The sequence below is a fragment of the Serinus canaria genome, chromosome 2, assembly GCF_022539315.1.
Source record: "Serinus canaria isolate serCan28SL12 chromosome 2, serCan2020, whole genome shotgun sequence".
Lineage (NCBI taxonomy): Eukaryota > Metazoa > Chordata > Aves > Passeriformes > Fringillidae > Serinus > Serinus canaria.
Genome location: NC_066315.1, coordinates 19,295,202 through 19,310,145, shown reverse-complemented (window position 1 = coordinate 19,310,145; position 14,944 = coordinate 19,295,202). Strand labels below are relative to the sequence as shown.

Below are 14,944 nucleotides of genomic sequence, written 5' to 3'. Positions count from 1 at the left end.
TTCCCTTTTCTCCGTGAACCAGAACTCGAGTTCCACACAAATCCTGAAATTCATTGCATTTCATAAATGTCCCTATTTTCATTTCCTAGAACATCTTTGTTATTGCTTTCCTAGGAGCTGAATTTGGGCATCACTTGAAAATGAAGTTGTTATAAAATAGCCGTGTTGACAGATGGCATAAACAGCGCAGCAAATCAAATCTGCTCCAGTGTTTTAATGGCAACAGGGAATTATCACCCTGCCACTAAATTAAGGTCTTAAAAATGCAGTCAGTAAAGCTGGTGCTGCTCTGAAATGACAGTTTCCAGAACTCAAACTCAACAAGGCAGCAACAATAGTAACTTCTATGGCTGACATGCAGTGATGTATGCCTCAAAGGAAGTTCACAACAGGTTTGCCAGGAGACTATCTTATTCCTGATAAAGCTGCTTTCTGATAATACTGTTTGGACTCACTATGCATCAGTGGAAAATGTTAAATAAGCAGTGCCCAGGGTTTAATGTATTTTTTTTTTTTTTAAGGCAGAGTCTTCTCAAGACAGCCTCACATGTTTGAAAAAGACATTCCAAGTTCTTGAGTGTTACATGCAATTTTTGGTGATTGGTTAATTCCTAATGAAAAAAAAAAAAACAAACCAGAAATGTTACTCACCTCTGTAATTCATTAGTTTGTAAGAAAATACTTAAGAACTGTAAGTGAGTGCACCTGGGATAAATTTTTATTCATTTAATCTTTGGAGCCTTACATTTGACACCATTTAGATATAAGATAAAATCTAGGTTTGTTTAACCCCTACTAGCTCTAAGTACACTGGGGTGAATTAGCACAGATATGCCACAGCAGTAACTGCCTCAAGTTGAGGAATTTATGGAGTGGCTTGATTTCATGTCTAAATATTTAGCTTGGTTTTCTGATGTACTGGATATCCTCAAAACCATTTGAGCCAGAGCAGTGTGAGTAAAATGGAATGGAATGAGTTTTCAGTACATCTGAAAAATCAGTCCAGTCCTGCTTAGAGATAGGCACAGAAGTTGCTAATGAAGCTCTTCAAGTTTTAAAGAAATGTAGGGGAGACTGAAAAAAAAAATCCTAATTATACCTGGAATACCATGCCATCATTTCTTTCTGCTTAGTAAAGTTTTTCTGGTTCTTGCAAACATTCACAGAGACAGAACACCACAGAGATGGAGAAGCAGCACTGAGCTCCCAACATAGCACTGATTCACTCACAGTTCAGCAAGAAAACACTTTTCAAATGGTCCTTATTCATAGAATGATTTGGGCTGGAAGGGACCTTTAAAGATTACTCTGAGCAGCCCCACTGACATGGGCAGGAACATCTTGCAGTAGATGCAAGGATGCTCAAAGCCCCATCCAACCAGACCTTGAACACTTCCCACGATGAGATATTCATGATTTCTCTGACAGTCTATTCTAGTGGCTCACCAGCATCCCTGTGAAAAACTTCTTCCTTATATCCAATATTAGTCTATTCTCTTTCAATTTAAAACCATCTACCCATCTTCTGTCACTACTTTGATAAAAGGTCTCTCTCCATCTTTCTTATAAGCTCCCTTTAAGTGTGGACAACCTGTATAGAGTTTTGCTGGAGCCTTCTCTTCTCCAGGCTGAACAGCCCAATTCCTTCAACCTATCTTCATAAGAGAGGTGCTGCAGCCCTGTGATCAACTTCATGGCTCTCTGGACTGCTCCAGCACGTCAACGTCCTTCCTATGTTAGAGGCCTTATGCATTGGGAAGAAGATATAATAAATGTACTTCTCTGAATACATTTATGGTTTGAACATTTCTCTCTTAATGGCAATGGGTTTTTGGAGAAGCCAGTTGCTATAGAGTGTGTGAAAATTGGCACCTGTTGGTGTTGGGGTATTTCTTTTAGTAATATTGCAAATGATGAAATGTGGTATGCAATGCAAGTATAACAAGAGAATGAACATTTTTATCAAAATCTTTTCTCAAAGACATTGTAGATTCTGCTCAGAATAATTATACGGAGATTTTTCTTACCCCAAGTGTGTTTAACATTGTTTACATCTTCTTGTAACATCCTCTCCTACTAGAAAAATAATTATGGTGTTCCATTCTTCCAAATGAACTGTTCCCTTGCTTGAAGTAGGTAGTACTTGACATGTCTTGTTATCTTTCAATTCTTTGTAAACCAAAAAAGGACCCTGAAATACAGCTAACAGTAACAGTGGCCTTATTTGCTTGCCTACTCTTATTAAAATACATCAAAAAGCTGTTTTTTATACATTCAGGTTAGTTAGGACCATGGGTTCCAAATGACATCACCCTGTCTCATAACAAAATACTGCAGGAAATGAATGCAGAAACCACAAATGAACTCTCCAAAATAAAAAAAATCATTCTAGCTGGCAGGAATCTCTTTCAAAGCTTAACACGGTGGTTTAGTTATTTGCTTGCCATTTTAATAATGCTTTCTGTTTGTTGTGCTACCTGTTGTCTAGGAAACACAAACTTACTCTACAGTCACTGATAATACTCTTCAGAGATGGAGATTTCCAGGGGAATAATTACATTAAAGTGTTACGAGTTTCTTAAAAATTTCTTTGTTACATACAGCAAAAGATAAGGGATATTGCAAGCAGGTTATTAAACTCACCTAATTTGATAAGAAATATGCATGCAAAATAAGTTTTCTGCATCTAGAGAGGAGGGAGAAGCCGCTGTACAGTGTTCTCTATTTGTCACAGAGAGTGTTCAGAGGAGCTGTGAACATTGATCAAATGGCTCTATGTGCATCTTGATGTCTCTGAGCACTTTGCCTGATAAACCCAGTGGTTGGTTCACTGCATCTTTTGTGCGATTAAATTTTATTGGCTAAGTCTGGACAATAATAATTAAACTAATTTACATTGATATAGCTGACATCAAACTTAAAAATGCTATGGGTCAGTGACATCTTAAGAATAAGTATGCAGTGGAAGGTAGATATTCCTATCTAAATAAATAAATTTTAAAAACTAAACTAACTAAAATAAAGTCACGTTCATTGAAACACCTTTCACTAAAGTGGATTAAAGGAGTTACTCATATTGTAAGCAAAAGCATCTTGAATAAAAGTGATACCATATAAAACATATGGATTTTAAATCACATCATTTATTATTCTTATTCTTTCTGTCACTCTCTTCTGTTCCTCTCCCTTCCATTATTCTTTTTTTTCCCTCCTATTTCCATCTGGACAACTTCTATCTATTTCATCCTTTAAAGATGCTCCAGTGGATTTGATCGTCACCGGCAAGATTGGGTAGACAGTGGCTGCCCTGAAGAGGTACGTGAGTAGTTTACATCCTCAGCCCATCAGAGACTATTTATATACTTGTGATGGTTTTGTTTAAATTATTCAGATCATAAAGCATGGTTTCAAGGCCAAAGAAATACTATTTTTATCCTTCAGAGGAAATCCCATAAGCCGTAACAAAGAAGAACAATCTGAGCAGTTTCAGTCCCCATTTGAGAGAATAAAATGGACAAAAATTTAAATTTTATCTTTGGGAAAAAAAACCAAAAATAACCTAGAAAGCCTCCTCCAAAACAGTATCCCTGTGCTGATTTTCTTTTCAATCTCTGACTTTTGCCATAAAAGGGGAAGAAACAGTGATGTTCCTTATTTCAAAAAAAACAAACCCTTTGCAAGAGTAGCCTCAAGTGAAAAACAGACATTGCATTTTGGCTATGAAATCTGGCCAAATCATTTATTAAAGAATTTACCCAGATGAATTCAAAGACATAAAATAAAAATAGTAATTGAAATAAAAATTGAAGAGCCCTCACACAACCAGCCTACATGGAATTTTGATTTCTTCTCATGGAGATGCAGTGAGAGGATGAAAAAGATATCTGACTGTGGTAGTGGTGGGCTGTCAAACAGGGACCATAACCCTGCTCTGAAAGTTATCTGGGGTACTCCTAGACCAGAGAAGTTAATTTTCAATAAACATTTATAAATATAATGATGAGGATGACGATTTTTGATGATGATGATGATGACTTTCCATTTTAAAAGGCCCTTTACAAGTGTTTTTGGTTTGAGGTTAGGGGTTTTTTTTGATTTTCCTTTTTTATTTTTTTCCCTGTTGGGATTGTGATAATAGGAACAAATTAATTTATGGCACTTTTAATCTTTATAAAAAAGAAGGTTGCCATTAAAAAAGCAGTTATTTTTCCTTCTTTGCTGAGCAGGCTAAATATCCTCATGAGTTTCAGCAACACAGGCCTTCTGAAATATCAGGTGAAACCCAGGGCAAAATACAGCCCCAGGTGTCTAGTGAGAAAAGCACATTCTGTTTTATTTTCAGTTGAAGCAAGAGAAGTAAAATCCATATTAATGGAAGAAATTTTTTTTGGTAACTGTGATTGCAAAATAACTGCAACCTACATAGAGCCTTATTACATGGCCTTGAAGCTTCAGCTTTGCAGTTTGTCACCAGCTGATTTGAAAACCTTTTCAAGAATATAGGATAAAAGTTACTGGGAGCATGTGTTATTATAAGGCACAACCCTTATATTGCTTGTATAATTAGCTAGGATTCAATTGTGCTTGAAAATTAAGATATCAAAAAACTTCTCTCTGCAGGACATCAACATTCCCTTCTGCTTCTCCTTTATTGTTTCAGTCCAGCATGTGCTCCAAGGTTTAGTACATGATCTGTGAGGAAATTATCAATATACCAAGTGTATCTGAGAAATTAATAGTTTAATTTGCACAGTTTTGGGCTACTTGGTTGCAGTTGACTCTCCAGCTTTTAGGCTCTCTGGAGTAGAAGCAACAGCTTGCTTGGTATCCTCTAGAATTATGCCTGATCTGACTGCTAGATTTCCAGGAAGGATCAATAATTAACACACAGTGGTTAGTTTTAGATGCTTCACTCAAGATGGTAAATAATGAGGATTCTCATAGTAAGGTTTCTTTATTTTTAATGTAGATTTTGGGCTAAATTTTGACTAAATTACATCAGTGAAATTAACAGTATTTTTTTCAGAAAAATATAAAGAAATGTAAAGAATAATTATCCTGCAGGTACTGATACATTTCTGTAATGTAATAAATAGTTTCAAGTAAAAAAAAAAGATAAAATATCTGTGAATATTAAAAGAAAGACAATGCCCACTGGGTTTTGACAGCTAGATCCCAATAAAATGAAATAAAGTTTTGCATGACTCCGCTTCTCATTAAAATGAATGGGGACAGCAGGAGTTAGATGCAGTTCCCATATTTGCTGAAAGATAATTGGATGTATTTTCCTGCAAAACTGTGTGAACCATAAAAGAAATTATTCATTGTATCCTCAGACTTTTAAAAATGTCCAGAACTTGGGAGAAAAAAAAAAGAGCAATAGTTGCATGGGCAATATTTGTATCAAAATATTTGCCCATGCAAATAAATATTTATATTTGATACTGAATTTTATTTTAATTTAGTTTGCTACTATAATAATTTTATTATTTTGCTGTTTATATTTTACAATAATTTTGCTTTCTATTTTATATATACAAATAATACATTACATTTTAATCTTCTTTGAATTAAAAGGCATATAGGGAATGGATTGATTTATTGTAGTAAATAAATATTCTATAGGCTGAATACATGCACATATTTTATGCATCTATGTGTGGTCTCTTGTGATAATTCCATGTAAAGCCTAATTAAATCCTCAAGTTAACTACACACTGGTCACTATGAAGAGCTACTATTTAATTCCCACATATGTTTTTTAACATGTTTTATGTCACCTGGGTTGATGGCAGTGAGCTTTCATAACAGAAGAGTAAAAATCTGAATTATAAACTTAAATGTTTAACCTTGACTGAGGGAAATAACAAGTTTGACAATCTGGGGTGACTTTGTAATTAACAATTAGGAGTTGTAAATTTTGCAGATAAATGAAAAAATATATATTGCTGAATGCTGCATAGAGACTTGAAAGGGGAAAAGGGAAAAAAAGAAAAGAAAAAGCTCTTGAAATTTTTTTATCTAGCGTCTGTTTTCACTCTTTTTATCACAGCAACTCCTTCATGATTAAATTCTTCATTCTTGACAGTTTCCACTGAGAATTAATTTTCTCTTCCTTGTTTCTGTTGTTTCCCAACAGTCAAAGGATAAGATTTGTGAGAAGAATATAGACACAACTGAAACACCTCTGTACTCCACCACCACCCTTCTACCAACCACCACAAGGTTCAGAGTTTTAACAACCACCAGAGGAATCCACCACTTCCCACCTTCCAACCAGCCTGCCCACAGAAGGTGATATGTATACACTGCATTTTTACACTTGAAAAAAGCAATTTACAACTCAGAAAGAAATTTATTTCCTTTAAGCATGTGTTGATGACAGCCTTTTCCCTCTGGGGCAGCAGAAGGAGTTGGGAATTGCATTCAAGGAGTTGGGAATTGCTTTTCACCAGTAAGGTGAAAAGGGGATGAAGGCTGGAGGACAGGATGCTGATGGAGAAGTAAGGACAAGTTAGGAAGAATTCATGAAAACTTGAGGTTACAGTGACTTTTTCATGTTCCTTTACATTAAGGCAGTAGTCCAAAACCTGCTGCAATAGTAGTAGTAAAGGTCCCTGCTAAATCTAGAAGAAATTCCCATCACAGACTTAATGAGTTTGTAATTATTTTATGGATTCTATTTAGCCAGGTAAAAATTATAGATAATTCAAAATAAAAACCTCTTTGAAATATGCCTGTTTACCTTTTTTTCAGTCAGTTGACACTGTTCTTTTCAGGGAGTGCTCACTGTTGTGAAGTAGTTCCTCTAAGCTTCTGAGTTGAATTAACTGGGTAAGCAATGGTGGGTCAGTCCTCATCCTTGTACCAATGGACTGCATTAAAAGGAATATTGTCTGGCATTCTGTTCATTAAAATTCACAAGAAAGAGTGAATTTAAGAAAGAGTGGAAGTAAATAGGGTTTAGTATTAGTAGACTTTTCCAAGATTCTTCAAAAAGAAACTAAGTCATTGTCTGACTTTATTGACATATGTTGGTTCAGATAGTCCTTAATATGATAGAATGCTCAAGCTATGTCTGAACATGTAATATACAATAATTATTTATAAACATTATGAGACATAATTTATTTGCTTATGGTGGTTTGAATCCTCCTGAATGCTTTTACACTCTTATAAGTAGGGGTTTTTTAGTGTTAAGAAAGTGTAGTGTTCAGTGTAAGAAAAAACACAATCTAGCTCTCTAGTTGAATACCAAATAATTTTCTTGTTGTGGAATGTTTTTATCATTAGAAATTTATTGCTAAAGTGAATCATGACCTAGAAAAATGCTTTTTCCTTCAACTAACTTTAAATTTCCTTTATAGATGACACCAAGATAGCACTGCACCTAAAAGATAATGGAGGTAAGAGATTTTTTTTTTGCCTGTGAATAGTGTTAGTATTTTGTCAAATTATACTCCACTAAACTTTATTAATCAAAATCTGTTTGTAGAAATAGTTTTTACCAAACTCTCAAGGGACTCCAGCATCCCATATCTGTGTGGAAGATAAGTAGGGCAAATAAGCTTAGGAACTGTTTATGAAACTAAATATTTACAATTCTCTTTAGCATTCTATAATTAAAGAGCTTGTTCAATTATGAACATATTAAATAATTTTTAATTGTATAAATACAGTTATTGGCTAGCAATACAGTATTAATACAGTTATTGACTATAATAATGCAGTTTTATTCAACTGTTTTAAGAGAGTAAATGGTGCTAGTTCTAAACAATATTGGGCTATAAAGTCATTCATAGCAGTGAATCAATTCATGACATTTTGTTAATAAGCATACCCATTTTATATCTATTTCTGTGCTAGCAGAGATCCTGCACATTCTCCATGCACATTCCCTGTGCAAGTTAATAAGATCACCTTTGCCATAAAGGCCCCTGTTAAATGAGGCTCTGCAGGGGACTAGTTTTGTGATCTTCTTTGTGAGTTCAAGGACTGAGACCTTAGATTTTTCCTTCTGCCTTTGAAGTGGAAGAGAATTCCCCTCCTAGAATAGGACTGGGTTGTCAGACGTCGCCTGCACCTGTGTTCATTGCCAGAGGAGGGCTGGCTGAGGTGAAAAGGAAGATTTGGGTTAATTTCTGAAGGCTTCAGAATGGTCTATCAAAGCAGAGGAAGATTTGCTGAGCAAATTTAAATAAATCACATTTCCACTGATATTAAGGGGAATATTATTGGCTCTGATTGCCTTTCCAAGCAGGGAGTGTGAAGTTTCTCTCATGGGTCAAGGGAACAGGTAGCCAATTGTGGCAGCAGGCACAGGCAGGGCACAGGGCAAGCCCAGCAGCTCAAGGAAGCAATGGGGGTCAACCCTGGTCTAGTGACCATCAGCAGAGTCTGCAGCATTGAGGCAGACCCAGGGACAAGGCAGGAGGCCAGGCTGGTGAGGAAGGGAGCAGTGACACAGCCAAGTGCCAACAGACAGCTCAGGAAAGGAGCAGAGAGAGCATCTCCCATCAGGGGACCTAGAGAAGGGGAGATGATGAACCAGCTCTGCACAGGAATTCTGCAACATCAAAAGGATAAACAGCTCCAAGGCCCATCCAAGGAGGCACAGCCCATTGACAGGACTGGAGACAAGCTATCTTTACTGCTGGCCCAGGACACAAGATCAGAGAGGGGATTTAATATAGGTTCATCTGCAGCATAGCTTAGGTTTGGACCTGAGCTTACATGGGAACCCCAACATCATGGGCAGAGGTCCCACATACAGCAATCCAGAACAGCTGAGATATGGTAATTGCTCAGAACCCTCACAGAGAATCATTCAAGTTTTGAAAAAACACAGAGTGCAGATGCCACTTAGCTTGTTGGTCTGTTTTCCTGCCATTTGTTTTTTCAGTCATGTTCAGCCATTTTCTCCTTCCCTCAAACAAGAGATCTGTTCACTCCACAGGGGCAGTTCTCATCCTCTTCCTTGCCAGTCCCCCCTCTGTCATTTTGTTGTCACCAAGCACAGCCTGGCTGGTCACATGCTGCATTGGGCATTAAATTGTCCTTTTGTTGGCAGTGGTGTTTTTTGACATTGCTTTGATGCATAAGTGATCCCCTGGATTAAAGTGATCTGTAAACTCAATGTGATACTTTTAAGCATTTTCTCTATGGAAATGTCCCTGAAACTTTCTCTCTCTCTCTCTTGAAATCAAATTGCTTCTTATTTCATTGTGAAAATTGCTTCAGTGCTCTTAGAGGTCAATAGTCAGCACTTCATTCTCCTGTTCCACAGCTGTCTGTTCTGAACTGGAGGTGTGTTCCTGGCTGGAAAGTGCCCACACTCTGCCCTGTGAGCCAATGCTCTGTGGCAGGTGGCTGACCCAGGAACAGGCAGCTCTCCATCACAAGCATCTCATACACAGCTCAGAACTGCATGCTGCTACATAAAAAATTACTCCAAAAGTGGGATTTAGAAAACACATCCATGTTTCTTTCAGTTTGGGAATTGCAGCAGGATTGGTTTTTTACTTGTTTGTTTTGTGCCCAAGATCTGGAAAGAAAAACTATGTAAAAGTGTTGAATCCTAGAGTAAATTAGAGATGGCTGTGGCCTACTTGGTTGGTGAGGTGTAGAGTTTGAGGCAATGGTTATAAATAGAAATTTCATTTCCACAGAGAAATGTGCTGCATTTTAGGAGGAAAAGCCAACACCTGATGCAATTATTCATTTTCCTTGAGCTTTCCTTTTATTCTTGAAATTTAAAAAAAGTTAAAATTACTTCAAACAACACAAAAGCAAAGCAACACTCCAGGATTTCTCATTCACACAGTAAACGTATCTTTTAATCTGAGAAGTTCTTTTTGATGAATCTTCAATTATGCATTGAATTTTCTAGTGTCCCCTAGATTAGACTCAGATAAAACCTCTGTAGCTGCAGGCACATTCTTTGATTCTCTGTGGTTTGTCAGCCTTTCATAAAAAGTAGATTATTCCAGGTCATGAATACAGGGTCTTTACTTTCTCACACTAAATCTTTTAAAACTCTAATGAAAGGGAGCCCTTTATAATGGAAAACCAAAGCTATATTGGATCAATGATTGCCTATAGTTTGATGTGTCCTTGGGTGACAGCAGTCAATATCTGGTGAGGTAGAACAAAAGGATTCCATCGAAATTCTACATCTCACCTCTGTCTAGAAGTTTTGAAACCAAAAATTATAAATTTATAAATTATTATAAATTTTTTTTGCTCTTATTTGACCTTTTTATTGTATGAGAAAATCTTCTTCAATGGTACTGTAATCCAGCCACAATTTTGTGACATGTCTTAATGTACACTTCAAATTTGCTTGGTTTTGTTTCTTCTGCCTGCCCTCTTTCTTTACAGGCATGACAAGTGCCTGTTACATGCATGTTTTAAAATACAGGTGGTATGCCATTATAATTTTTGTTATATCTTGGTTCTCCTTAAGATAACAAGCATTTCAAAAGTTCTAAGAGATGTCCAGCACTAAAAATGTACAATATTTTTGTTATTAATTTCAAACTCAGTTGTTTTTTTCATTTTCTTTAAATTTAACGTAACTGACTAAACAGATTAAAAGCCTGATTTTTCATTAAAACTGTGAGCAATTTGCCATGGCTATCCTGTAATGCAATATTTTCCTGTTGAGAACTCTCTGGTGGTTGATTTAGATGGTTGGCTACACATCTAGAGATTTTATTTGACATTTTTAGACACTTGGTTGTGATGATTAGATTGCTGAGTCCCCCACAGTCCTTCAGCTTTAAAACTCATAAGAAAAGTCTATGTCTTTTGGACAGCAGGTATCAGGCAAATGCTACACTTTTCATTCCTCAAGGTGAATCTTCATACAGAAATTTATTTCATCAATTTCATACAGAAATTTCTGTTTCAAAAAAAGGAAAGCTGGGGAAAAAAAAACTGTTGAAGGAAAAAAAAGCTGTTTTATTTATTTGTTAACAAGCTCATCCCAGCATATGTAGTTCTAGGAAATGTCAGTATCATGTTTTGTCACTCTTGTCTGGACATTTTCAAAGATGATACAACTAACAGGAATGTACTAACAGGATTAACACTTGTGCTACAGAGAGCTTAATTTGATTTTGATAGATTAGGAATGACCAGTTAGAAATGACCAAAATGTAGACAAAGTTTTGGAAAAAGAGTACTTTTATGTGCTTTCTATTCAGTGATAAACCTACTCAAGACTATTTTTTCCAACAGTGTCCTATGTCTGGAAAGTAGCTTCCATAAGTCCTCTGTCTTCCTAATTTCAATTATAGAGAAAATGTTGTCCTTTTTTTCTTGTGTACCCTGAACTCCAGCTGCAAGACATAAAACACCATCTAATACCTGATAAGAGTCATATAATTTTTTTTTGTTCTAATATGTTAAATTGCTAAATGATTCAGAAAATTAGATATATTTCACTAAAGAAATAAGCCAGCCTTTCAGGCAAAACAAATATATTTTTCATAGAGGAAGTTATTATGACCACACAGTCCAAAAGCAAGTGACTCAGCTTAATAAGTCACTATGAATTTGCAGAGTCTTCCCCAATTTTAAAGTAAACCACAATAAATTAAGTAAATTATGAACATAACCTTTGTGGGGGCTTAAAACTGTTTTAAAGTGGACTTCATATAAGACAAGATTGACAAGATATGGCTTTTTTTTACTGCAAGAATTTAGCCTAGCCACAGGAAATGACCTTCCAGAGGCTTCATCTCATCTGGTGTTAGCCAGGAATGCACAAGCTGCTCTTTTAGGCCTTTCTCCTAGCCAATAGCCAGCTGTTGGCCAGAGAAAGTAATTAAATGTCATGCTAAAAGAAGTGCCCAGGCTGGAATATGTTACTATATGGGGTGCCTAATTCTATTAGATACAGAGTAAAATCTAAATTAGGAGGAAACCTTGGGTACCTACAAGATGCCCACACTAAGAGTGGGCATCTTGTAGGTACCCAAGGTTCCCTTAGATTAATTCTCTTCAGGTCATCCTAGCTCGTGTGTTTTGTTTTCATTCTTATTCAGAAACCTGCAGGCCAAGAGTCAGACCTTTAATCCCAGTCTTTTGTCATGGGAGAAAAAAAAAAAAAAAAAAGAGGATTTAAGGTTTATATCATTGTTGCAAAAATCCTGTTGAGATTAGGTAATGGATTATGTAGTTATATGTTTACTTCTGTGTGTTCCACTTACGCAAAAATGATGGAGTTCCCCTAAATTTGCAGGGTTCACACAATTAGTCAAGCAAGGATTTCCCTGAAGAAAACTGGTCATAAAGTTTACTTTATCTGTGCTGTGCCATGTGCTGTATTTGTATAAATAAAATCTTACCCAAGAGCAGTTTTGAAATGGTTTCTATCAATAGTCTTGAAAATAGAAGAAAAAAGAGAAAAGTGTCAGACCAGAGTGAAGTGGAATAGGTGGTGATGGATAGAAATGTACTCATAGGATAAAATTATGAAGATAGGTAGATTCAAGAAAAATGAATCACCTTCATGATCAGATAAATGAGAAAGGGCTCTGTAAACAAAGGTTATCTGATTTTTTACATTTTTTCTTTTATTAAGGTAGGAAAGAAATTCCAAAAGGAGCAAATACAATATAACTCAAATAAGTCAGGGATTGTTTCTGTATTTGATTTCACACTTCAGATTATAGGTTAAGAAACGCTGATACATCTCCTCATTTTACTCTCTATTCCTCTCTGAGCTTTTTCCAAGCTGTTTCTCCTCTCTCATTTCTCAGCTCCCATTAGAGACAGGTCTTGATAAAAATTAGAAATCTCTCTTGTTGTCGTTGGTATGTTCAAAGTTGAACTTCAGACCAAATTAATTTCCCTAAATGCTGGTCTCTGCTTTCTGCAAATTCAGCTGTAACACTCAGAAAAGGAAAGCAGTGCTTTAAGCAAAAAGTATGGGATCTACCATAGTCTGTTACTGTATGAAACATGAAATGATGGGCCAAGTGTAAATCAAGTTCTTTCTTCCCAGGAAAACTTGGGATTTAAGGAAAGCCTAGACAGCCTTGCTGGGGTTCAGTATGGTATTACATTCATCTCTGATAGCAGATATCTTACTGAAATTGAGCCAAAGCCAAGAACACAAGCTTGGAAAATCAACAGTCTCTTAGATAAATATTACCAACTTCCTCCTGCATCAGACACAGGAAGAAATATATCTTACATATTGTATGCAGTGGCCAGTGGGCTACATGCATGCTTTTTAAAGCAAGTACAAAGGAAAAGTGCAGGACTCATCCATTCTCGTTAAAAATATTGAATATTGCATCAATAATCTTTATTCTTTTTGGTAGCATAAATAAACTGTTGTTTCTCACTTGCTTCATGGTACTTTGAATTGTACTTAAATGTTTCTTATAACAAAAGAGTTGTGCCTTTTCCAGAATTTTTCCATCTCTAGTACATCCCAGTTTTGTTGTCAAAAAACCCCAAGAAAGAAAATATCAGTTTCTCCTTGAGCAAAAAAGGGCATTTTTCATCATATTAAGTGTTATATGTCACATTGAAGAAGCATGATGTTAAAAAACCAGAGGAGCTGTGTGTAGATACCTCAGCATATATTGAAATCTAGCATTCTAGTTTTGTTTGTCTTTGGTTTTCTAAGACAGATATAAAATGATGTGTGGTATTCTACTCTTACAGTTGTCATGACTTTGTTGTAAAGGCACACAGCTGACTTTGTTAGTCACACATTTACTTTGTGCTGACTTTGTACCAGATCAAAGGGTTAATGGGAACACCCCATGTAGCTCTAAGAGCATATCTTAAGGAGGACTACAAAAAAATGGATAAACTTTTAAGAAAAGGCTGCTTTCTTTAGTGTTTTATCTGCTCTGTTTATTGCTGTCACAGTGCTATGGCAATGTGACAGATAGGGCTCACAAAGATCCTGTGATCTTCTGTCTCTACCTTCCTGTTCTACGTGGAGTTAAGCCAGTTTTGCAGTTAGTACCCTTCTCCAATCTTTGTAAAGAATGGCAAAAATGAAGGTCAGGTGAAGGAAAGCTCATATAGTTGTGCATTTTGCATTGAAGCTGAAATACCTGAAGTTGTTCTGTGTCCCAAAGGTGTGGTGGGCACTCTGTAAGTAACTCTACATGCATTAGACACAGCATTAGAGAGGAACAGCCTGCTTTACCTTATTGTCCTGTGCTTGCTTTCAGTAAGGTTAAGAGAAGTCAATGGGGTGGCAGATTTGAAATTCTTATTAATAGCTAACTTTTTATTTCATCTGAATTTGAATCAGCTGCTTTTACAGGCAAGTGGTGTGATCCTTCATGGTACTTATTGAGCTTCATGATGACAACTGTTTGATGCTCCTCTGTATTGTATTGGCTTACATGGTCTCAACCAGCTCCAACTAAAATTAATACAGATAACAACTGTTGTAGCAGATAACAACTGTTGTAGCATTAGGTGGTATTTTAGAGCAGAAGAATGAAAGCTCTTAGCTAACATATTTAGAGTACTGCCATCCTATAAACAGAGGGATTTGATTGTAATGGACTCTCATCAATTTACTACACTAAGCAGTTGATCAGTCTTGGAGAGACTTACTGAGTTGCCCTGGGTCCTACAGAAAATTGATAGCAAAGCCAGATACTGAATTCTGATTTTGTGTGTTATAGTTCATAGTATTCTCACTCAGACCACCTTTCATTCCTTACATGCAATTGAAAATCAATTTTTAAAGCATTAGCTGAGCCATAACCTAATAAATCACCAAGAAACCAAGAAAAGCAATGGCTTAACCTCAAAATGTTAACAAATGCTAAGGGATTGAACCCACAAATCAAGAAAATCACACTCCAATACTGTGAATAAGTTGAGAACTCCAGAGCATGCTGTTCCTAAAAGGTAGAGAGAAAATTTTTATGGGGATTCCCTTGATTCTCTGGAGAGC

The 14,944-nt window shown here is 36.2% G+C and overlaps 1 protein-coding gene across 1 annotated transcript in view; it reads left to right on the top strand.

The window, feature by feature from the left end:
* PLXDC2 (plexin domain containing 2) overlaps positions 1–14,944 on the top strand; it is a 254,956-nt gene that overhangs the window by 217,117 nt on the left and 22,895 nt on the right. The window contains 4 exon segments of the mRNA XM_009085899.4: positions 3,255–3,315; positions 6,140–6,250; positions 6,252–6,294; positions 7,368–7,406. Coding sequence (XP_009084147.1) covers positions 3,255–3,315; positions 6,140–6,250; positions 6,252–6,294; positions 7,368–7,406 — 254 coding nt within the window.